The sequence below is a fragment of the Ictalurus punctatus genome, chromosome 26 (genome assembly GCF_001660625.3).
Source record: "Ictalurus punctatus breed USDA103 chromosome 26, Coco_2.0, whole genome shotgun sequence".
Lineage (NCBI taxonomy): Eukaryota > Metazoa > Chordata > Actinopteri > Siluriformes > Ictaluridae > Ictalurus > Ictalurus punctatus.
This window is the reverse complement of record NC_030441.2, coordinates 6,725,617-6,750,000: the sequence shown is the minus strand read 5'-3', so window position 1 is coordinate 6,750,000 and position 24,384 is coordinate 6,725,617. Positions and strand designations below refer to the sequence as shown.

The following is a 24,384-nucleotide window of genomic DNA, read 5'->3' as shown; positions in this document are numbered from 1 at the left end:
TAGTATTAAGTAGTAAACATATGGTAATGCTATTTACAGTATGTACCATTTGCCAACAGGGCTGACATATAACTGCATGTTTTCAGTATTCAAGAGGGGACATTACTGCTCATTATGTGCTGCCTCAAAATCCCCCGGTTGGTGGTGCAAAAACATTCTGGGTGGGTAATGTAGCAATGGTTATAACATTTTTATGGGCACACCATTTTGTTTACGTGTGTGTGTGTGTGTGTGTGTGTGTGTGTGTGTGTGTGTGTGTGTGTAAGAGAGTGAGTGAATGAAAGAGAGACTGAGAGAGAGGGTGAGAGAGAAACTAACTGATTACTGAGCAATTTGAGAAGATTATTATTATGATCATTTTTCAGATTGAATGTCACCGCTGCAAGATGGGGTTTCATGTGGCATGCCTTTCTATGTCAGAGAAGCAGTTCAAAAGGTTGACAGGAAGTGCTGCCAATGTAAATCATTTTGAATTCCTTTGGCTCCCATCCACAGACTAAACATGTACATAAATAAATGAAAAGAAAACAAATAAAAATGTTTGAAATATTAAAACATCCGTGGATCATAATTTCTTTTAATTATTTAATTGATAGGATTTTTTGAAGAAAACCATTCAATCAAGTACGGGTCATTTTGACCCCCTTTATGCATTCGTGAAGGTTTTTTGTTTTTGTTTTTGGTTCATGCATTGTAGGGTTAAATATCAAACATCTAAAAGGTGTTTCTCATACCTGACACCTAGATGAACACTGTCCAGTTGGTTATATGACTCCAAGTCATTTCAAATGCTATTGAAGTTAGAAACGTGTATAAAAATGTCGTGTGTAACTTTACAGACGGTCCCTTAATTTCCGCATACACGCGAATATCGAACCTCCAACCAACTTCATTCCAGTGCTGCGGGTCCTGTTTCTGTTCCTGTCGCGTGTTAAACAGTAGCCTGTACGTGGTCTGTAATTCCGGTTAACATTTAGTAGCACGTTTATGGGCGTAGTGACAACTTTTCAGACGATATTGTGATAGGTCGTTCCGGAGGGTGGAGCACATTTGACAGAACATGTTCCGGGTGACTAAATATTTCTCTGGAATCAGTTCGACAGCTAGAATCAGTATGAATGGCGCTAGAGGTTTCCTACGACTGCGACGTTATTATTCCAGTGGTTTAAGAGTCGCATATCACAGGACACTGGACAGAATCGAGCTTATGCTTCCGCCTAAACTGAGACCTCTGTACAACCATCCAGCAGGTAATCACGTGTTCTACATGGCTTTACAAGAAGAATGGAACCACTATAGGGAACCAAAATACCATGCTAAATACTGAGAAGTGGTGTACACTAAGGAATATTGTAAGAAGATGGTCTATGTGGCGTATGCTATAGAAAATATTTGGTTGACCTTGATCAGTGGTGCTAATGGTCATCTGTGTTAGGGTTGACCTTGATCAATGGTGCTAATGGTCACCTGCGTTACATGTTAAACATGCTGCAATCTACTGCCATGAGCAAACCTGGAAAAACTAACATTTACAAAACAAATTGATTTGAGAAGATAACAGTCACTTTTCTTTGATGGCAGGAGTTCCATCTGTCTACTTGCATCAGTCTTTCAACATCAAATGTGAGTTGCATCAGATAAAGTAACACCAGTCTTGACTAGAAGGTCACAATGAAAACTGAGGAATGTATAGTAGCAACACAAAAACTGTGTGGGCATAATGCATCAGAATAGCCAGTCAATCCTATGCCTCATTTGGGCTGAACACTAAATAAGGGCTCTGTTGTTAGTTACCTTCTGAGCTCACACAGGCTTTGTAACAGCTTGACACTTTTATTTTGCCTTGCCTATATTTCTGTTGCACAAATGAATATAACAATAACCAAATGGTGCCCCTCATTACCTGAAAACAACATTAAACAAAAACAAATCTGTTCCTGCAATACTATCCAGTATAGCTGTCCCATAAAATAATATTTAAATATACACTTTCTCGTGATAATTTTTTTTTAAACATGTCTCACCGCACACCAAGGCCATAAGAGAAAATGTGATTTATTGTAGACATTAAATAATTTGTGTATGACCTATATCTTCATAACATTGGTTTTCTTTGGATTCTAAGTGCTTTCACATGGCTGTAAACATGTGTGCAGCATTGATTTTGGATCACATGCTTACGCAATTTGCTTATGATGTGTTTTGGAAAATTGGGCATTTTTCTTTCGTTTTAGTGTTGTATTTTCTTGCTCTATTATAAACCAACTAATTAAACATTAAAAGAAATTTTTATCTAACTGTAACCAGATTGTTCTGTTGTTGAGACTTGCTAGTGCTTTGCATAAAAAAAATGTTGGTGGCGTAAAATGTGGCGTAGTTGAACTATGCTCACTAAAAAGTTAAACAGTCACCCAAATATAATAAAACCTACTGTTAGTCAGAATCTTCCAATATCACATATCATAAAGGAAAAATACAGTCAGCAGAGTAACAAGTTTCAAGTTGGGTTTTTTTTTTTTTTCTTTTCAAGTTTTATTTGGCCAATATTTGTTCTGTTATTTACATTATACTTGTGTTATGTACATAGATTTGAGTTTGAAATTCTTTGAATAATCGTACACATCCGAGTTAATATGCTAAATGATGTAATGAATCAATATTGATGTGAAATGTTTTCAGTGTAGGTGATTTTTGTCCTTTAACCACCAAATGTCTCCAGAGGTGAGACTTAAAACCCAGGGTCTTCCACTGTACCTGTTGTCCTAGCCTCAGACTGTCATCCATGGCTTCCCATTTTTCTTGCACCCGTGGTTGCCACAATAATACCTCATGCACTTACCCTACAGAAAATTTTATATTTATTAAAATTCCACAGCTTTCTCCAATAATTTTTTTTATTTTTTTTATAGGACCTAAGACAGTTTTCTTCTGGGCACCAGTTTTTAAATGGGTGAGAACTTCTTATTTAATCTCTCTCTCACACACACTCTCTCTCTCTCTCTCTCTCTCTCTCTCTCTCACTCTCTCACTCTCTCACTCTCTCATTCTCACTCTCTCTAGAAATTTGTATTCAGACTATAAACTACTCACCAGGATGCCTGGCCAAATGTTGATATCTGGCAGATAGCTATTTTGGTAATGACTTAGCTGTGCTTATCCATCTGTCAGCTGTCTCGGCCTTGGTGAACTGGCTGTTGTTGAAAAAAACATATATTGAAGAGTCTCAACTTTTTTTTTTTTTTATCATTTGATTTACATAATGTGATTAACAGTTAGAGGTGCAAATTATATTTATTGTTAGTTAAAGGCTAGTTAAACAGAAAAGCAGGCATTTGTTAGTTGCACAAGTATTCACCCCCTGTATTACTAACCACCTCTGGCTGCAATTAACGTAGCATGTGTCTCTATCAGGAGCTTGATGTTGATCTCTGCCCATTCCTCCTTAGAAAAATTGCTTAAGCTCGGCCAGGTGTTCAACAGAAATTTACAAATCTTGTCACAGAGTCTCAAGCTGTTTTTTAATTAGTTTTGACTGGGCCATTTTAACTCATTCAGGTTCTTGCTTTTGAACCTCTCCGATGTAACTTTAGCAGTAGACATAGGGCTGTTGTTCTGTTGGAAGGACACATCCACTGTCTCAAGTCTCATGTAGACTGTAACAAGTTTTCTTCTACAATTGCCTTGTATTTGGCTTCATTCATCTTGCCCTCAAACCTGACCAGTTTCCCAGTCTCTGCTGATTAAAAGCATTCCCACCACCATGCTTCACTGTGGAGCTGGTATTCTCAGGGTGATAAGCAGTGTTGGGTTTCTGTCAAACGTAGTACTTTGACAGAATTTGTTTTTGCCACATTTTCATAAAGCCCAGCTTTGGGGAGTGTCTGGATTGTGGTTTTCCTGTGAGCAGTTTCTCTCCTCTGAGCTCCTTCAAAGGTACCCTTGATTTTCTAGTAAGAATTCTAGCAGCTGCATTCTAGACTAACTGGAGTTTGTTTATGCTCTTACTGGAACATCCAGACAGTAAGGCATTACAATAACCCAACCTAGAGGTGACAAAAGCATTTTTTTTATGTGGTGACATTATATTTCTTATCTTAGCAATATTTCTGAGATGGCTATCCTTATAATATCTACATGAGCGTCAAATGAAAGACTGGACTCAATAATCACACCAAGTTTTTTTATGGTTGCACATGATGAAACAGAAAAGCCACCCAGAGTTACTGTTTAATCAGAAAGCTTACTTCTAGCTGCATGTGGTCCTAGTACAAGTACTTCTGTCTTGTCATAATTAAGTAAAAGGAAGTTAATAAGCATCCAGTGTCTAATGTCTTTTACGCATTCCTCAACTTTGTTATGCTGGTTTCTGTCTTTCATAAATTCCATTTACGAATAATATATAAAGAAAAAAGCTATGGGCCTAAAACAGAACCTTGCGGAACACCAAACCTTAACACCAACAACATTTTCTAGTCTGCCAAGGAGAATAGTATGATCAATGGTATCAAAAGCTGCACCAAGTTCACGCAACACACAGGGAGACACAACCCTGATCAGAGGCCAGTAGTAGATAATTTACTACTTTAACGAGCGCTGTGCTATGATGAGGCTTAAATCTTGACTGATACATTTTATGAACGTTATTCCTATGTAGATAAGAGCATAGTTGCTGTGCTACAGCCTTTTCTAAGATCTTGGAGATAAAAGGGAGGTTTGATATTGGCCTATAGCTGGACAATTGACAGGGGTTGGGGTCAGGTTTTTTAATCAGGGGTTTGATAACTGTTGTTTATATGATTTAGGTACATAGCCAGTTCTAAGGGAAGAATGTATTATTTTTAGAAGGGGTTTGATTACTTCTAGTATACAAGCTGATGAGTTTACTGAAGAAATTAATGAACTTACTTCAGTCTCTCGAAGGGGGGTAAAATTTTCTAGTCGTTGATCTGATATTGTTATATTATTATCTACAAGGTTAATTATAAGACTGTCTGGTTTTAAATTAATAGTTAGAATTTTTTTGTCTAATATTTAAAATTTTGCCAATTAAAAAAAAACATAAAATCATCACTGATATATAATGATTGTGTGCATGTTTCTGTGGTGGTTTTTATTCCTATTTAACTTTGCTACAGTATTAAATAAGAATCTAGGATTATTTTTGTTATCTTCAATTAGGGTGGAGAGATAGACTGATCTAGAAGCTCTAAGAGATTTTCTATAGTTCAGGAGGCTCTCCTTCCATGCTGTTTGAAATACTACCAATTTGGTTTGATGCCATTTATGTTCTAATTGTCAAGTGGTCTTTTTTAAGGTGCATCTGTGTTCGTTATACCAGGGTGCTAGCTTTTTGTCCTTAATTATTTTCCTTTTAAGTGGAGCTACCGTATTTAGTGTGTAGCGGAGCGTTGAGTCTAAGCATTCGGTAACCTGAGCAAGTTCATTGGGATCAGACGGTGATCCAATCATAGTTGGTAACTCGGGGGATTTTATTGATAAAACTCTGTGCAGTAGCTGACGTGAATATACATTTGATGCAGTAGCGTGGCAAGGTGCATATACTATGATCAACACGCAATTTAAATGAGATGAGATAATGATCTGAGATGTGAAATGTGACTATGTTTTCCATATTTAATCCATATGTTAGTATCAGGTCAAGAGTGTGACCACCATTATGAGTGGGTCCTATAACATTCTGATTAACCCCTACTGAACTAGAATGGACACAACCGCTGTGCTCAGAGGGTCTTCCGGGTTATCAAAATGAATGTTAAAACTACAACGATTAATGCTTTGTCTAGAGAAACAACCAGGTTTTAGATGAAATCTGCAAATTCAGCAAGGATTTCAGAATATGGACCTGGGGGTCTGTAAATAATAATTAGCGGAATAGACTCGGTAGACTTATTTTTTGTGGCTACATATGTTATACTAGTATAAAGAATTTAAAATGAGTTTATTTTATGACAAGGTTTTTGTGTGACCCCTAGATTATCATTATAAATTAGTGCGACACCGCCTCTGCCAGTTAAACAGGGCTGATGCATATAACTGTACCTTGGAGGACTGGCTTCATTTAGTGCTATGTACTCATTTGGTTTAATAATATATTAAACTCCTGATCAGTAATGGTTTCATTAACAATAAGTGCTTTAGACATAAGAGATCTAATATTTATCAGTTTTACCTTCAGATCAAAAGTGCTGGCTGTGCATTCAGTATGATCAAATTTTATGTTAATTAGGTTACTAAAACAAACTTTCTGAAAATGTCTATGTTTTTGTTTAGCTCGGGGAACAGACACAGTCTCGATATTGTGGAACCTAGGTGACGACTCAGTTCAGCTAGCAGATGGTCGGTTTGCCTGCTTGTCTGCTCCCTGGCCTTGGCTCTCGATTGTCAACGATTAACTAGGTCCTTTCTGAGACTATGCGCTATGCTGCAAGAAATGAGAGCAGCACCTTCACGAGTGTGATGTATACTGTCCTGCCCTAACAGGCCAGTCTTGCCCTCAAAATTGCTCCAATTTTCTATAAAGCCCACATTTTTTTTTGGAGCAACGCCTGGACATCCAGCAGTTCAGCGACCATAACCTGCTGTAAGCTACATTGCCACGCCACATTGAGATGGGGCCAGAGCATAGTACGGACATCGCCTTTGCAAATTTACACGCCTCTACAGTGTTACACTTAGTAACCGCTGACTGATGAAGGCGTATATCATTAGCTCCTTCATGAACAACTATCTTTGAAAACCTGTGCTTGCCTAGATTACCTGCTTCGTCTGGCACCCTGGCTCCTGGTATACACCAAGATTAATTGATATTTTTTTTTAGACGGATCCGACATGGATGGACTCAGTTTGCTGTCTTTAGTCAAAATACAAAACCTTTCTTTGAAAAAATGTAAATATGGTCGAAGGGAAAGTGAAACTCCCAACAAATGTGAATGATAGGGCAAAATTATCAATGAAAAAGAAAGGAACAGTATAATTTAAATGCAAACACAAGCAACAAGCTTCCCATTTCAGTTCCAAGTTGTAGCACCACAAAACATAGAAAGGTTCAAGGGGGATTCTTATAAAAAGTGCTGTATGTTAATTTATTTTAGTTTATCTTGCACACAGATCAACTTCAATATTGTTCCAACTACATTCCCCTCCAAAAGTATTGGAACAGCAAGACCAGTTCTTTGCTATACACCAAAGACATCTGGGTTTGAGATCAAAAAATGAATATGATCTGGCGATGGATCAGAATTTCAGCTTTTTTTTATGATATTTTAATGTAGATGTGTTAAACAACTTGGAACATGGCACCTTAAAGGGAAAAACACTTAATATTTGGTCGCATATTCCTCTCTTGAAATAACTGCATCAAACTGGCAACCCACTGACATCACCTAATTGTTACATCCTTCTTTTGTGTTGCTTTCCCAGGCTTGTACACAGCAATATCCCTAGTGTTGAATTAACACCCAGAGTGTTTATATGAGTCCAATGGACTCATATTCAACACTGTGGGTGTTAAATCAACACTGGTGATTTTGCTGTGTACCGCAGCTTTTTTTCAGTTGTTGTTTGTTTTCAGAGTTTTCTTCCATTAGTCCCCTGTCCAGGAGGTGAAATGCATGCTCAATTGGGTTATGGTCTGGTGATTAACTTGGCCAGTCTAAAACCCTCCACGCTTTTCCCTCCTTTGTTGTGTTGGCAGTGTGTTTTGGGTCATTGTCTGCTGCATAATAGAAGGTCCTCCAAATTATATTTGATGCATCTGCACACAGAATATTTCTGTAGACTTCTGAATTTATTCTGCTGCTACCATCATGAGTTACATCATCAATAAAGATTAGTGAGCCTGTTCCAAAAGCAGCCATGCAAGCCAAAACCATGACATTACCTCTACCTTACATGATCGATGAGCTCATAGGTTTTGGATCATGAGCAGATCCTTGCTGTCTCTGCACTTTGGTAGAGGTTACTCTTGGTTCCAGAACCTTTGTGGCTCTTCTCTGTGTTTCTTACTGCTTACGAGTGGTTTGCATCTTTTGTTATGGCCTCTATATTTCTGCTTTCTATGTCTTCTTTGAATGGTGGATTGTGATACCGTCACCCCTGCCCTGTGGAGGTTGTTGTTGTTGTCACTGCTATTGTTTTCTTGGTTCTGTTCAATATGTGCTTATTAGTACACTAGTGGTTTCTTTCTTTTCATTCCAAATTGTTGTACTGACAATGCCCAATTCTTGTGCAATGGCTCTGATAAAATGTTCTTCTTCTCTGTTTCAAAATGGCTTGCTTTTCTCCTATTGACAGCTCTCTGGTCCTCATGGTTTTCATGTTGGTTTATCCTTTATGACAACAAATGCAGAAGAATTGGCCTTTCTGTTCCAATACTTAGAGATGGGATTGTATGGTTAAATCTGAATCTGCTGCTAATAATCACACGATTTTGAGTAATGTTTATATATTACATTCAATGCTCCTTTGCTCAAAACCTACTTACATATAGTTTTTGTAGTTGGTGTCCTGGTTTGATGTGTACTGCACTACTGATATCTATGACTTTTGTCCAGGAACTTGAATGAGTACTTCCAAACTTAGTTACACTGTATGACCAAATGTTTGTGGACATTTGACCATCACATCCATATGTGGTCTTTCCCAAAGTCTTGCCACAAAGTTGGAAGCACAGAATTGTCTAGAATGTCTTTCTACACTTTCCCTTCACTGGAACTAAAACCTATTCCCGCATGACATTGCCCCTGTGCACAAAGCAAGGTCCATAAAAACAAGGTTTGCCAAGGTTGGTGTGAAAGAACATGAGTGGCCTGAATAGAGCCCTGACAACAACCCCACTGAACACCTGTGGGATGAATTGGAATACTGATTGCATCCCAGGCCTTCTCACATGACATCAGTACCTGCCTTTACTAATGCCTTCTGGGAAGGCTTTCCACTAGAATTTGGAGTGTGGCTGTGAGGATTTGCCCATTCATCCACATTCGAAAATCTAGTGGAAAGCCTTCCCAGAAGAGTGGAGGCTATTATAACAGCAAAGGGAGACTAAATCTGGAATGGGATGTTCAAAAAGTACATATGGGTGTGATGCTCAGCTGTTCCCAAACTTTTGCCAATATAGTGTACTTGTACAGTAATTTCATGTTAAGGCCTTGATTCTTCCCATCTCTTCCTCTTCTCTCTCCTTCATCTGTCTGCAGGGCTTGGTTTTTGCTGGCTTTTCTGATATGACACGTCCACCAGAAAAGCTGAGTTTATCCCAATCATGTGTCATCACAGCCACAGGTAGTGGATCAAGAAAATGTGTTCTGGAAGTTAAGGTTTGGGGTGGCTTGGAGGTTTCAGTTTCTCATTTCAGGACATACGTCTCCTCTTTCATGAGCAGAAATAGTAACAGTAGTGCAGTTTTTTCTTTATTTAATTATTGTTATGATATCTAAATGTTGTATCAATTTAGGATCATAGAGTATACATGAGACACTTATGTGGCCAAAAAAGAACTTGAATGAAATCCTCAGATTAAACAGATAAAATATTCTCACAGTCACAATGACTAGCACAGTGGGGATCTATTCAGATATCTTCAAAAAGTAACAACTGGTTTGTGCATCAGTCTGGTATTTCTGTTGCATTCCTTTGACAATGTCTTCTCTGGAATATGTCAGAAAGGCACTGTCACAAATTTGCCATTGACATTTGTACCAGGAGGGCAGGGTCCCCTGGTAAAAATGGCAATTTAGTAAGGGTTGAAGAAAAATTATACTGGTAATAAGACAGGCATGTTGGATAAAGCATATTTGACATTTTGACATTCACAATCACATTATTAGAAGTAAATGGGTGAGCTAGAAGATGCACATGTGTAAAGTGCCTTTTATGTATTTTATGTATTTTTTTTAATCCATAAAATATTAAATAGACATTCTCGACATGGCAAATTTGTCTAGCAAGCACACGTGATGACACTGTATTTCAAAGCCACAAAAACATGTGAAGTTGCATGCAAAATATAAAAAATGGCCTGCTATGCTCATTCCTTCATGATTCTGTTCTAGGCTTCATATGGTCACGGTACTGCTTGGTAATCATTCCCAAGAACTGGGCACTCTTTGCAGTAAACTTCTTTTTGGGCTTATGTGGAAGTATCCAACTCCTGAGAATCTGGAGGTAAGTGTGCATGCATTACTATATCTCATGTATCTTAATATTCCTAACACGTAGTGTAACTATACTAGTCTAAAAACTACTGGTTCTGACATTTATTTATTTATTCAGTGCTGCACTGTCCTTTACTGTGCCTATTGTCCTGTTTAGTCATTGTTGTACTGTCCTGCACTGTTTGCACACATTCGCACACATGTACTTTATGTAGTCCTGTGTATGTCTTTGTAGTCTTATTTAGTTCGGTGTTGTTTCATCTAGCACCATGGCCCTGGAATTGTTTCGTTTCACTGTGTACTGTACCGACTGTATATGGCTGAAATGACAATAAAGCCACTTTTACTTGAATTTGAACTCAGACGGAAAATACGAGGAGGGATCAACTTAAACTAAATATGAAATGACACAGACACAGATTTCCCATACAGCACAATAAGATGAAAGTGTGCTGCCCTTCATAAATCAGCTAATAGGTATAATAATACTAATAATACTACTACTAATAATAATAAGAATAATAAAAACTACACACCTAAAACTGCCCATATGCACAATTAGGACAATAATTAAGACGTTTAAGGAAAGAATCAGAGCTGTACTTTATCCTTAAGCACAGTCAGGAAGATGGCGAAGGGAAACATGTCCCTAAGAATAATGGCTATGCAGAGGATGGTAAGTTTATAGGTTGGATAAAGTTTTGTTTTCTTAGAACAAATTTACTTCGTTTTTTTCTTCCATATTTTTTGTCTGACATTAAGCTAATTAACCACAAAGATATTTTTTCTTAACCTTTCATGGTTTTTGTGACCTTGTTTTTCACACAAACACTAAAGAAACAAAAAAATAAAACAAATGTATCCCACGTTTCAAATGCCAGAGTTTTTTTGGGCTATTATCAAGGTTTTTCTGTGGATATGAGATGTAGTTTTGATTAAATGTAGCAACCCTGGTTAATGATATTCGCTCTACAGGAAACTGCTAGACTGTATGCTGTAAACTGCCTACTACAAGGATACTCTAGACATTTACTAGATAATAGCCTACAGCAAAAATCAAGTATGATAGCTTTTCAACTTAAACTTGTTTGCGGTGATGTTGCACATATAAACAGTGCCCTCCACTAATATTGGCACTTTGGTAAATATGAGATAAGAAGGCTGTGAAAAATTGTCTCTCTTGATTAACATTTTGATCTTTTGCTCAAAAAATGCCAATAATTGTTGCACACCTATATTTAGCAAAGAGATATTTTTTTTGATAAACCTGTGTTGTGTTTGCAATTGTTTGATATCCAGGAGAGCAGATTATTTTTGTGAATTTTTTGAACAAAAGATTAAGGTCAATTTAAGGTTAAACAATAAAGACAAATTTTCACAGCCTTCTTTGCTCATATTTACCAAGGGTGCCAATATTGGTGGAGGGCACTGTATTCCTTTTACATGACTTAAAAATGGACATTTGGGACACAGCATCTGTTTGCCTTTCAATACAGTACACCGTTCCAGTAACATTACAGCAGTTTTTCTCTCCTTTTTAGTAAATACTTCTATCAATCCTAAACACGTGATGCAGTTGGCTCCTTATTTGAGCTCACCCTTGCACCTTAAATGATTGCAGATATGACATTTCGCCTTGCAGAGGCTATTCATTATTCTTTTTTTTTATTCTCTCTAGTAATGTTTTATTTGGATAGTCCACTGTACAGACTCTATAACAAGTCCATCTATAAAGTGACAACAGCTGACCTATCAAGTCATTCTAAACAATATTTAAACTGTTTATGGATGTTAAAGGTTATTAGATGATCTAAACATATTTAACGTATATGCTATGTTGTTTCAAAACAGATTTTGAGAAATCAGTTGATAGGCTAAAACACGGTGCTGTGAAAAAGTATTTGCTTTCTTCGGTTTTTGTGTATATTTCATACTAAATAGTTTGAGAAACCAGGCCTGATTACGGCAAACCCTGTTCAATCAAATCAACACTTAAATAGAACTTTTTCAACAGCATGAAGGTTAAAAGGTCTTACCCAGTAACACACTTTGCCAAAATTCAAAGAAATTCCAGAAATTATGAGAAAGAAGGTGATTGAAATACATCAGTCTGGGAAGGGTTGCAAAGCTATTTCAAATTCTCTGGGCCTCCAGAGAACCACAGTGAGAGCCAGTATCTCCAAATGGAAAAACTCAGCACAGTAATGAACCTTCCTAGAAGTGGCTGACCTTCCAAAATTCCTCCAAGAGCACAGCAACTACTTATCCAGGAAGTCACAAAAGAGCCAAGGACAACATGAGTGGACCTACAGGCCTCTCTTGCATCAATAACGGTCACTGTTTGACTCCACGATTGGAAAGACACTGGGTAAAAATGTCATCCATGGAAGCGTGGCGAGGCGAAAACCACTATTAACCCAGAAGAGCATTAAGGCTCGTCTGAATTTTGCCAAAAAGAACATCATACCTACAGTCAAGCATGTTGGAGGTAGTGTGATGGTGTGTGGATGCTTTGCTGTTTCATGTTTCCCTCAATTATTGTAAGCTGCCCAGGCCCTGGCCTGGGAAACATGAATTCTGCTCTCTACCAGAGCAGACATGAGCAAACATGTCCATGTTTCCCTCAATTATTGCCCAAAAAGTTGCCCAGGCCAGGTACTGGGACTGGCACAACCGAATTTTAAGTTTATGGGGACAATTAGATTTTCACATGGGTGATAGGTGATAGGCATTAGGAGAAGACTCAGAGCAGTTATCTTAGCAAAGGCACAAAGTATTGACTAAAAGGGTACCAATAATTGTTGCAAACCTATATTTAACAAAAAGATTTTTATACACCTGTGTTGTGTTTGCAATTGTTTGATATCTATGAGAGCAGAGTATTTTTGTGAATATATTTTTTTTAACAAAATATCAAAAGGTTAAACAATAAAGACAAATTTTCACTGCCTTCTTTGCTCATATTTACCAAGGGTGCCAATATTAGTGGAAGGCACTGTATGTCCTGGCAGAACTAATTGTGTCTACTAGAAGCTGTGTTGCTTTAAATTAAACATGACCTACCGGTCTTGTCTTTCCTGCGCCCGCAGCATGAGCGTGATGCCGCATAAAATCGCAGGATCCCTTTTCCTTTGACATGCATTTTCAATGGCCACATCTGTAAAAAAGCTATTCAAAATAATCTTGGGTTTTAACCAAAAGCTTAACCTCACAACTGTGACACAAAAGGACGTCAAATTGCTGGGGAAAGGAGACGAGTAAACATGTAACCTCTGTGTTTTTTTTAAGGAAGAGGTTGAAAATTGAGTGTGAGGTTATTCTGTCCTTCCTTGCTATACTTCCTTGCTTCCTAGGTATACTGTGCCTCCTGGTTTGAGGCTTCAGAGCAAGAGCTTATCCATGGGACTGCAGAGAGCTAGTAATCCACCAAACTGACACCCTTATCCACCAGCCCTGCCTTATTAGAGTTTAATTTCACCACAACATTGACTTCTTAATAGTATTTGCCCACATACATATTTGTTATTTCTTTTGGATTAGGGAAGTGGTGGGTGGTCTGCTATCCAGGTTGATGGTGATGGTGACCCTTGTGAACTGCAACAAGACACCAACAGTCATTAGTTTTCTTTTAAGTGCATTTTAAAAGATTTGGAACACCTTTTGTGTTCACACTGTACAACTCAAATTTCTAGTACAACTCACATGTACCAACGGCAGAAATTTTTTGATCACACTGCTATAGTGGGGTCAGTGATGGGCAGGAGTCAGAGTATTGGGCTGAATATTTACAATTATCTTGGGGGCAGGGCAGGCCTGACTGGATACATAACACAGAGGCAGTATAAAGGAAAGGATAGAGCTTACTTTAACGTTTGAAGAATCTGAAGTCCTTCTATGTATGAGGCAGGATGCTATAAATATTCCAGTCAATGGTGGCAAGCACTGTCTTTTATGATGTGTGTTAGGGCAAGCAAATTAATTTGGAAGGCAACACAATTCTAATACTAGGCTTAATTCTGACTCATATAGGAAATATTTTTTTTAAGGGTGGAAATTGTTCAGCAAGACATTTATTTCCCACATTTTATATTAACAACAAAGTAGGTAAAACTTTCTTTCTGCAAGTGGTATAATTTAGCAGTGTGGTTCTTAACACAGATTCAAACTGACAAAATTGGAAAAAAAAAAAAAAAAAAAAAAGACTTACTAGTGCCCTCTTCAGGCACAATATCACATCTGCAATTTATTTTACAACAACAAATTTAATTGAAATTCAAATAAGAAGCTGCAAATAAGAAACCGACTTCAGTCTTCTCCTAAATATCCTATGCACATCCAGAAGATTTAAAAGTGACATTCACTAGATGTCAGAGCCAAAGCATGCCTGTCCGTCAGGTTTCAAAGTTGAACTGTAAAATGTTTAGTGATTTTAAACAAATTGACAAGCTCTGTCACTCTTAAAACTTTACACCACTGTCATGATTGTTGTCACAGCCTTGTCTAATATCAAAAACTCTAATTTAAATCTTGAAAATCCAAGAAACTGGTAAGCAAAACAAAGCTTTTGGTAGGTTTGAAGGCAACACAAGAGGTTAGTTTTAGTACTCAGTAATGGTCTACAATTGTACATGATATGATTTGAGAAAACGCTAGTTGGTTTAGCAGAGGTACTGTAGACGGACAAAAAAATGTGTCCAGTTTTATTGAAGAACTACGCTAGTACTGTGTTTTTAAAAAAATAAATAAATAAAAGAGGAGCTTGTGAGTTTCGCCACCCCTAATTTAGGAACCCTTGACCTGGGCAAAGTAAGCTGCCACATTTCCCACTTATTTTACGTGTGAGAATAAAACAATTACAGGGACTATATATACTATAGTTGCCTATACATTTTTGCCAAATTTAACAACCAACATATCTGTGAAATAATTATGTGAATCCACTAAAGTATCCACTAAATACTACCATAAAATAATGTTAAACACAGTATTTTTTAAGATGTAACTATATTAGAATGATTAACTATGTACAGTGAGGGGAAAAAAGTATTTGATCCCTATTTGATTGATAGATATTTTGTACGTTTGCCCACTGACAAAGAAATGATCAGTCTATAATTTTAATGGTAGATTTATTTGAACAGTGAGAGACAGAATAACAACAAAAAAAATCCAGAAAAACGCATGTCAAAAATGTTATAAATTGATTTGCATTTTAATGAGGGAAATAAGTATTTGACCCCTCTGCAAAACATGACTTAGTACTTGGTGGCAAAACCCTTGTTGACAATCACAGAAGTCAGACGTTTCTTGTAGTTGGCCACCAGGTTTGCACACATCTCGGGAGGGATTTTGTCCCACTCCTCTTTGCAGATCTTCTCCAAGTCATTAAGGTTTCGAGGCTGACGTTTGGCAACTCGAACCTTCAGCTTCCTCCACAGATTTTCTATGGGATTAAGGTCTGGAGACTGGCTAGGCCACTCCAGGACCTTAATGTGCTTCTTCTTGAGCCACTCCTTTGTTGCCTTGGCCGTGTGTTTTGGGTCATTGTCATACTGGAATACCCATCCACGACCTATTTTCAATGCCCTGGCTGAGGGAAGGAGGTTCTCACCCAAGATTTGACGGTACATGGCCCCGTCCATCGTCCCTTTGATGCGGTGAAGTTGTCCTGTCCCCTTAGCAGAAAAACACCCCCAAAGCATAACGTTTCCACCTCCATGTTTGATGGTGGGGATGGTGTTCTTGGGGTCATAGGCAGTATTCCTCCTCCTCCAAACACGGCGAGTTGAGTTGATGCCAAAGAGCTCCATTTTGGTCTCATCTGACCACAACACTTTCACCCAGTTGTCCTCTGAATCATTCAGATGTTCATTGGCAAGCATCAGACAGGCATGTATATGTGCTTTCTTGAGCAGGGGGACCTTGTGGGCGCTGCAGGATTTCAGTCCTTCACAGCGTAGTGTGTTACCAATTGTTTTCTTGGTGACTATGGTCCCAGCTACCTTGAGATCATTGACAAGATCCTCCCGTGTAGTTCTGGGCTGATTCCTCACTGTTCTCATGATCATTGCAACTCCACGAGGTGAGATCTTGCATGGAGCCTCAGGCCGAGGGAGATTGACAGTTCTTTTGTGTTTCTTCCATTTGCGAATAATCGCACCAACTGTTGTCACCTTCTCACCAAACTGCTTGGCAATGGTCTTGTAGCCCATTCCAGACTTGTGTAGGTCTACAGTCTTGTCCCTGACATCCTTGGAGAGCTCTTTGGTCTTGGCCATGGTGGAGAGTTTGGAATCTGATTGATTGATTGCTTCTGTGGACAGGTGTCTTTTATACAGGTAACAAGCTGAGATTAGGAGCATTCCCTTTAAGAGTGTGCTCCTAATCTCAGCTCGTTACCTGTATAAAAGACACCTGGGAGCCAGAAATCTTTCTGATTGAGAGGGGGTCAAATACTTATTTCCCTCATTAAAATGCAAATCAATTTATAACATTTTTGACATGCGTTTTTCTGGATTTTCTTGTTGTTATTCTGTCTCTCACTGTTCAAATAAATCTACCATTAAAATTATAGACGGATCATTTCTTTGTCAGTGGGCAAACGTACAAAATCAGCAGGGGATCAAATACTTTTTTCCCTCACTGTAAGCAGGTATGCATATACCTTTATTTGGAGATCACTCACTCACTCACTCACTCTCTCTCACTCACACTCACTCTCTCTCTCTCTCTCTCTCTCTCTCTCTCTCTCTCTCTCTCTCTCTCTCTCTCTCTCATAGATACAATCAGCAGTTAAAGCAGAAAGAAGATGAAGTGCAACAGTCCTGAAGCTGAAAGGAACAGAATTTACTGGATAACATCATGAATTCAATGAAACATTGTGAAAAACTAAAGGGAGAGAAAACTGTAACAGTGTAGATGGTTTTTTATTTCTTATTGCAAATGTCAAGAATCCATATTTTACATCTTTACATCATAACTTGCCTTAATGCATTTGAGGTAACTCATGAGTATGAAGAACTGCACCATTCTACTATAGTCCATTCAAGTTCCATCTAATGACTGCTGAAATGTGACAGATTGAATATAACAATTATAACAATTACATGTTCTCTTAAATTCAAATTTTTATAATCAAATATTGCAATGATCCGTATTAGCTGTGAGCTAAGCCTTGTAAATGTGGTCGCAAATTTAATCGTAATGACTACTGAAATGTGACAGATTGAATTTAACAATTATAACAATTACATGTTCTCTTAAATTCAAATTTTTATAATCAAATATTGCAATGATCCCTATTAGCTGTGAGGCAAGCCTTGTAAATGTGGTCGCAAATTTAATCGATCCCTGGCTCTCAGGAACATTCTTTTTTTTGTAAGCACAATCTAAAATATTTATTAACACGGTAAAAAGAAATGTTGGCAATAAATATTTGTGCACGTTCTTCTAAAATCTTAGTTTAACTGGTGGCCTTTACAGGCAATATCTCAGGACACCTATGTAAAGACATCTAATCAAATGTTGACTATCTTACAGCAATAGTACAGCAACCACAGTTTAAGTTACACACAAACAGCACCAATAACCGACAAATTAAATTTATTTATTTTTTATTTCTATGAATTCTAAGAAAAGCAAAAACTGAATGGGCTGTATGTATGAAGGATTTTTTTTTTTAAATGTCTATTTCTCACGTTACTCACAATTATAGCAGCAGGGATACAAACAGCCTAAAGAATTCTTAATAAACTGCTTCATTTCATTAAAGTATGTTTTCACATGTATGTATTTTACTTTTCATTTAAATACATAGAGATATCATAATCAAATTGCATCATAAGACTTTATAGTTATCTCTCCCCACTTTACTCTCACTATCACTCTCTCCAAATGTGCTTGCTAACATGAACATCTACACATCTGTAAAATAGAACACTGAACAACACAAGCATCTAAGATGAAGTACTGAATTAATACATTTTGTAATATAATTTACCATGCAATTTTACAGAAAAATGCCAAGATTCAATTACAAAGCACAGTAGAGGTAGGCCCTAAACACAATAGAAAGTGTATTTGTCAAAATTGCAAGTTTGATAATCTTCAGTTTGATAAACAATAATATTGGGTTCCATGGGCAACGCTGTAGCCAATTTACAAATAAGACACACTGAGCAAGCACAGTGGAGAGAAGAAAAGAAAACAGATGGCTAATATTTAGCATGACAAAATTCTGCTTACATTCTACATAAGTAATGTTATTTGTTTATATGCTCTAATAAGAAAACTGCGAAATTTGTGTGTAGTCTTCATGCAACTATACACATAATGTAGGGTTATATTTTAACCATAAGGGTGTTAAAATGAATGGGCTAGAGGGAAAGAAAAAAAAATGATGCGAGACCACTGATTGGTCATTTTTGGTATTTGCCTGATTAGCTTTATGATTCATAAAGTTTACGAAAAAATGTGTGAAAATTCAAAATGCCAACAATCACTATTGCAATCACAAAAAATTACAGTAGTATGAGTCCGTTTTTGCTCAATCATAAGTCTTAGGAATCTAAAGCAGATAGCAAGACTTGGCCCACCACATAGTGATACACATAAAATGGTATAATGTCTCCAAAATGTATTGAAATATAATTATAAGGTACTAAGGTACTGAGATCATTTATAAAGTTAAAGTCCTCACTGAATCATTAAATTATTGTATTTATTGAAGTAATTTACTGCACCAAATCAAATTTAGACTCCAGGCATAAAGATGTGGAAACTATTAATATAGGCTTATAATGATAGCAGAGGCACCGACTTATGTATCTGCTGGTGGGTACCCCAAATAATCAACTTTCTGCTGTACCTGTAGCCTACATGACTTTTCGTCATAAGAAAATTAAGTAGCACACCCATCTTCTACTGTAATTAACTAGGATATTGTATACAGTATCTCACAAAAATGAGTACACCCCTCACATTTTTGTAAATATTTGATTATATCTTTTCATGTGACAACATTGAAGAAATGACACTTTGCTACAATGTAAAGTAGTGAGTGTACAGCTTGTATAACAGTGTAAATTTGCCGTCCCCTCAAAATAACCCAACACACAGCCATTAATGTCTAAACCGCTGGCAACAAAACTGAGTACACCCCTAAGTGAAAATGACCAAATTGGGCCCAAAGTGTCAATATTTTGTGTGGCCACCATTATTTTCCAGCACTGCCTTAACCCTCTTGGGCATGGAGTTCACCAGAGCTTCTCAGGTTGCCACTGGAGTCCTCTTCCAGTCCTCCATGATGACATCACGGAGCTGGTGTATGTTAGAGACTCCTACAACTTCCGTTTGAAGATGCCCCACAGATGCTCAATAGGGTTTAGGTCTGGAGACATGCTTGGCCAGTCCATCACCTTCACCCTCAGCTTCTTTAGCAAGGCAGAGGTCGTTATCATGCTGGAATACTGCCCTGTGGCCCAGTCTCCGAAGGGAGGGGATCATGCTCTGCTTCAGTATGTCACAGTACATGTTGGCATTCATGGATCCCTCAATGAACTGTAGCTCCCCAGTGCCAGCAGCACTCATGCAACCCCAGACCATGACCCTCTCACCACCATGCTTGACTGTAGGTAAGACACATTTGTCTTTGTACTCCTCACCTGGTTGCCGCCACACACGTTTGACACCACCTAAACCAAATACTTTTATCTTGCTCTCATCAGACCACAGGACATGGTTCCAGTAATCCATGTCCTTAGTCTGCTTGTCTTCAGCAAACTGTTTGTGGGCTTTCTTATGCAATATCTTTAGAATAGGCTACCTACTCGGATGACAGCCATGCAGACCAATTTGATGCAGTGTGCGGCGTATGGTCTGAGCAGTCACAGGCTGACCCCCCGCCCCTTCAACCTCTGCAGAATGCTGGCAGCACTCATACGTCTATTTCCAAAAGACAACCTCTGGATATGACGCTGAGAATGTGTACTCAACTTCTTTGGTCGACCATGGCGAGGTCTGTTCTGAGTGGAACCTGTCCTCTTAAACCGCTGTATGGTCTTGGCCACCGTGCTGCAGCTTAGTGTCAGGGTTCTTATAGCCTAAGCCATCTTTATGTAGAGCAACAATTCTATTTTTCAGATCCTCAGAGAGTTCTTTGCCATGAGGTGCCATGTTGAACTTCCAGTGACCAGTATGAGGGAGTCTGAGAGCGATGACACCAACACAGCTGCTCCCCATTCACACCTGAGACCTTGTAACGCTAACAAGTCACATGACACCGGGGAGGGAAAATGGCTAATTGGGCCCAATTTGGACATTTTCACTAAGGGGTGTACTCACTTTTGTTGCCAGCGGTTTAGACATTAATGGCTGTGTGTTGAGTTATTTTGAGGGGACGGCAAATTTACACTGTTACACAAGCTGTACACTCACTACTTTACATTGTAGCAAAGTGTCATTTCTTCAGTGTTGTCACATGAAAAGATATAATCAAATATTTACAATAATGTGAGGAGTGTACTCACTTTTGTGAGATACTGTACTTAAAATACATACATTTATAATATTAAAAACATAGGATTAGGCCCAGATTTCTCACTCACCAAGGTAGGTGTTAGCTTTTAGGACAAAAGCATTTCACCTTGCACTTGCATACTTGCTAAAGTAGGAGCAGTTAAACCATTAACACCAGCCAGAGCCATCACAGTAGGGGTGAAAGGTGGTGACAATTACAGGCCCAGTATAATAAAGTCAATTGAACTGCCCAGCGAGCCCCACTAAATCCAGTAGTTATGCTATATATATAATAATAATTTTACAACTTCAGCTTGTATGCCTGAGAATTTAATTAAAACCACATAAACATGCCATTCCTTGAAAGAAGTTTTCCAAATATCTCCTCTCCCCTCCCTAAAAATGGTTTAGTCCGATGGTTATTAATTATTTCAGCTGTCATTGACAAACAGCAGAGGGACCCAGTAAAATTGTAAGTGCCACCCCAGCTAGTGAACATCACCAATCAGAGTTGAAAGCATTAGCTTTTATCCAGATTTTCCCCTACAGAAACTACACTGCTCTCACTCTCACTCTCTAGCATCTGGATGCGCACCTCTAATGCTGCAATCTTTTCCATCAGAGAGCTAACTAATATACATTTATCACAAATAAAGCTATTACAAATGATGGAGGAGGAATGACTGAACATCCTAAACTCAACACACTGAACAACCTGAATGTTCGCCATGTTTAACATGTTTTAGTTGAAGGTTTGTTGACATTATTTTAGACAGATCCGACATGGATCTGTTAACATGTTTTAGTTGAAGGTTTGTTGACATTATTTTAGACAGATCCAACATGGATCTGTTAACATGTTTAACATGTTTTAGTTGAAGATTTGTTGACATTATTTTAGACAGATTTGACAGACAGAATTGCCTGTTGTGTGCATTTATGTACACTATTCAGAGTCTGACATCCCTCGTACAGATTACATGTTAGTGTAATGTATAAATGGGGCCTACATGTACCACCATGCATGTTTGAATAGCCATTTATTATAATGTGAAGGGCCTTATAAATTATATCAGTCTATTATTCATACATCTAGTACCTATACTTTTGTTACCTATATGTGAGCAACTATATTTATGTTACTCTCATAGCAATAACTGATATGCAGGATGTGCTTGAATATAACCTGTATAATCGGCTTATCTGTTATATGGTTATGACATATTACTCTGTGTGATACATGCTGTTTCATGTTTATCCACAATAAATTTATGTGTGCTAATGACAATTACAAATTGTTTTCTTGGTTTGTTTTTTGAGAACATAATGCTCATTTTTGTGCATTAGTGATTTACAAGGTGCAGATAATCTGCCTGAGCAATGGCCAGCAGTTACTGTTTCCTTAGCAACACAAACAGTCCATGGCCAATCATCTCATGCCTCAAGGTCAAAATGCAATAATGCTACAGCAGCACTTTTAGTTCAGCACAGCACACACACACACACGCACACACACACACACACACATTAATGATGTTTAAAGTGTCTGGCTGTGATAATAAAGGAGTTACATTCTTTGCCCCGATATCAGTGTGTGAGAGCTTTTGAGTCAAAATATAGGAAGTTCCAAAAATAGCAACTTCTATGATGTCATCATGACTTCTCCATGCTATTTATAGTGCTGGGGATGAATATAATGCATCTTTGTATGAATGTTTGAAACAAATACCTTACTCCTACACTTCCTTTGAATTTCATGCTGTTACATTTACTGACCCTGCTAAAATGCACTTTCTTGTTGTTTATCATCCTCCAGGTCAATTGGGCTAGTTCATCGAAGAATTTGGCACGCTACTGTCCACTATCCCCGATGACGGAACTCCTCTTGTGGTCCTTGGTGACTTCATTCACCTAGACAAGCCACATGCAGCTGATTTTCTAGCACTCATTCCCACGTTTGACCTCAAGCAGTTCACCAGCCCAGCAACTCACAAAGCCATCAAACAGCTCAACTTCATCCTCACATGTAACTGCACCAGAGAAAATCTTATTATTACTCTCCACACCTCTGACCATTTCTTTATCCAGTTTTCTATTTCTCTTCCCTTACCCCCCTCACTGTCTCCACCATCTATCTCCTTTTGTCACAATCTTCGCTCCCTTTCCTCCTCACACTTCTTTTTTTTAATCATAGAATTTTTATTGGAAAACCACATTTAACATAATACCCCATCCAACAACCCCAAGATACCCGGCCCCAACAAAATAATCACAGCCAAAACCAAAAGAAAGGGGGAAACAAAAAAACATCAAACAAACATACAGAAAAAACAAAAACAAGCAAACAAACCAAAAAACAAACAAACAATTAAAAAAAAAAAAGATAAAAAGTAAGATGATTAGTATTTACCATCTGCTTCCCTCAATCCACCTTCAGGGTGCGTACATTATTAAAGTAGGTAATAAATTGTTACCATTTTCCCAAAAATGATTCACCCCTGCCTCTGATGTTCCCCCTCACACTTCTCACATATTGTGACAACCTCACTTCCCTCTGATAGCCACCTCTCCTCACTGGACTTAAACACCGCAAATGACATGCTATGTTCCACTCTAACATCTTTTCTTGACAGCATCTGCCCCCTAACCTCCAGACCAGCTAGCACATCACCCCCTAGCCTTTGGCTCTCAGAAGCTCTGCGTAACAATCGGGCCAAACTAAAAGCAGCTGAAAGGAAAAGGCATAGCATCTCCACTGCTAAAGCAATATACTACCAAGAGAAGATTGGCAGCTCTCCCAACACCCGCATTCTCTTCAAAACCTTTTCTTCTCTTCTCTGCCCCCTTCCTCCCCCTTCTCCTAGTTCTCCCACTGCAGAGAACTTTCCCACTTTCTTTTCCAACAAAGTTTCATCAATCAGGAACCAGTTTTCAACCCCAGACATCCATAGACTGGCTCCTCCTCCATGTAACTCCCAACTGGCCTCCTTCTCTCCTCTCTCAGAGACTGATGTCTCAAAACTCCTTCTCTCTAGCCATCCCACAACCTGTCCTCTTGACCCTTTCCCTTCTCACCTTCTTCAGTCCGTCTCTCCCACACTATTACCTGCACTCACACACATCTTTAACACAACCCTCTCTACTGGCACATACCCTACCTCATTTAAGCAGGCCTGGGTAACCCCACTGCTTAAAAATCCCTGCTGCAGTTGACAACTCTCTCCCTCCTCCCTTTTCTTTCCAAAATCCTTGAAAGAGCTGTTTTTAATCAACTCTCCATTTTTCTCACACAGAATAACCTCCTTGACACCAAGCAGTCTGTCTTCAAAAGCAGTCACTCCACGGAGACTGCTCTGCTTTCCGTCACTGAAGGCTTATGACTAGCAAGATCAACCTCTAGATCATCTGTCCTCATCCTACTCGACCTCTCTGCTGCTTTCAACACTGTAAATCATCAGATCCTCCTGTCAACTCTCTCCAGCCTAGGCATCACTGGAACAGCTCTGCGCTGGGTGGAATCCTATCTCTCAGACAGATCCTTCAAGGTATTGTGGAGGGGAGGTATTTCTGAAACTCAGCAACTCACAACTGGGGTTCCTCAGGGGTCAGTTCTGAGTCCACTGCTCTTTTCTATTTATAATACATCTCTGGGCCAGGTGATTGAGTCTCATGGCTTCTCATACCATTGCTATGC

At 38.4% G+C, this 24,384-nt stretch overlaps 1 protein-coding gene and 1 long non-coding RNA gene across 10 annotated transcripts in view; both read left to right on the top strand.

Annotated features, from left to right (window-relative positions):
* LOC108258923 (uncharacterized) overlaps positions 1-727 on the top strand; it is a 7,498-nt gene extending 6,771 nt beyond the window's left edge. For 8 of the 9 annotated variants that reach the window (XR_008393488.1, XR_008393486.1, XR_008393483.1 and 5 more), the window contains 2 exons: positions 60-161; positions 366-727. This is a non-coding gene — a long non-coding RNA (uncharacterized LOC108258923). The remainder of the gene's footprint in view (positions 1-59; positions 162-365) is intronic. The other variant, XR_008393481.1, reaches the window with a different exon arrangement.
* Positions 728-863: 136 nt separating this feature from the next.
* On the top strand, positions 864-17,962 carry mpc2a (mitochondrial pyruvate carrier 2a). Its single transcript, XM_017457943.1, has 5 exons — positions 864-1,250; positions 2,910-2,950; positions 9,219-9,303; positions 10,074-10,185; positions 16,955-17,962. Exons 1-5 carry the CDS (start codon positions 1,061-1,063, stop codon positions 17,001-17,003), a joined length of 477 nt encoding a protein of 158 aa, XP_017313432.1. The 5' UTR covers positions 864-1,060; the 3' UTR covers positions 17,004-17,962.
* The last annotated feature ends 6,422 nt before the right edge of the window (positions 17,963-24,384 follow it).

Coding starts and splice junctions, on each gene's coding strand:
- mpc2a (XM_017457943.1), top strand. CDS start 1,061: ATGTTCCGGGTGACTAAATATTTCTCTGGAATCAGTTCGACAGCTAGA. Junction 9,304..10,073: donor ATGTGTCATCACAGCCACAG/GTAGTGGATCAA, acceptor ATTCTGTTCTAG/GCTTCATATGGTCACGGTAC. Junction 10,186..16,954: donor CAACTCCTGAGAATCTGGAG/GTAAGTGTGCAT, acceptor TCTCTCTCATAG/ATACAATCAGCAGTTAAAGC.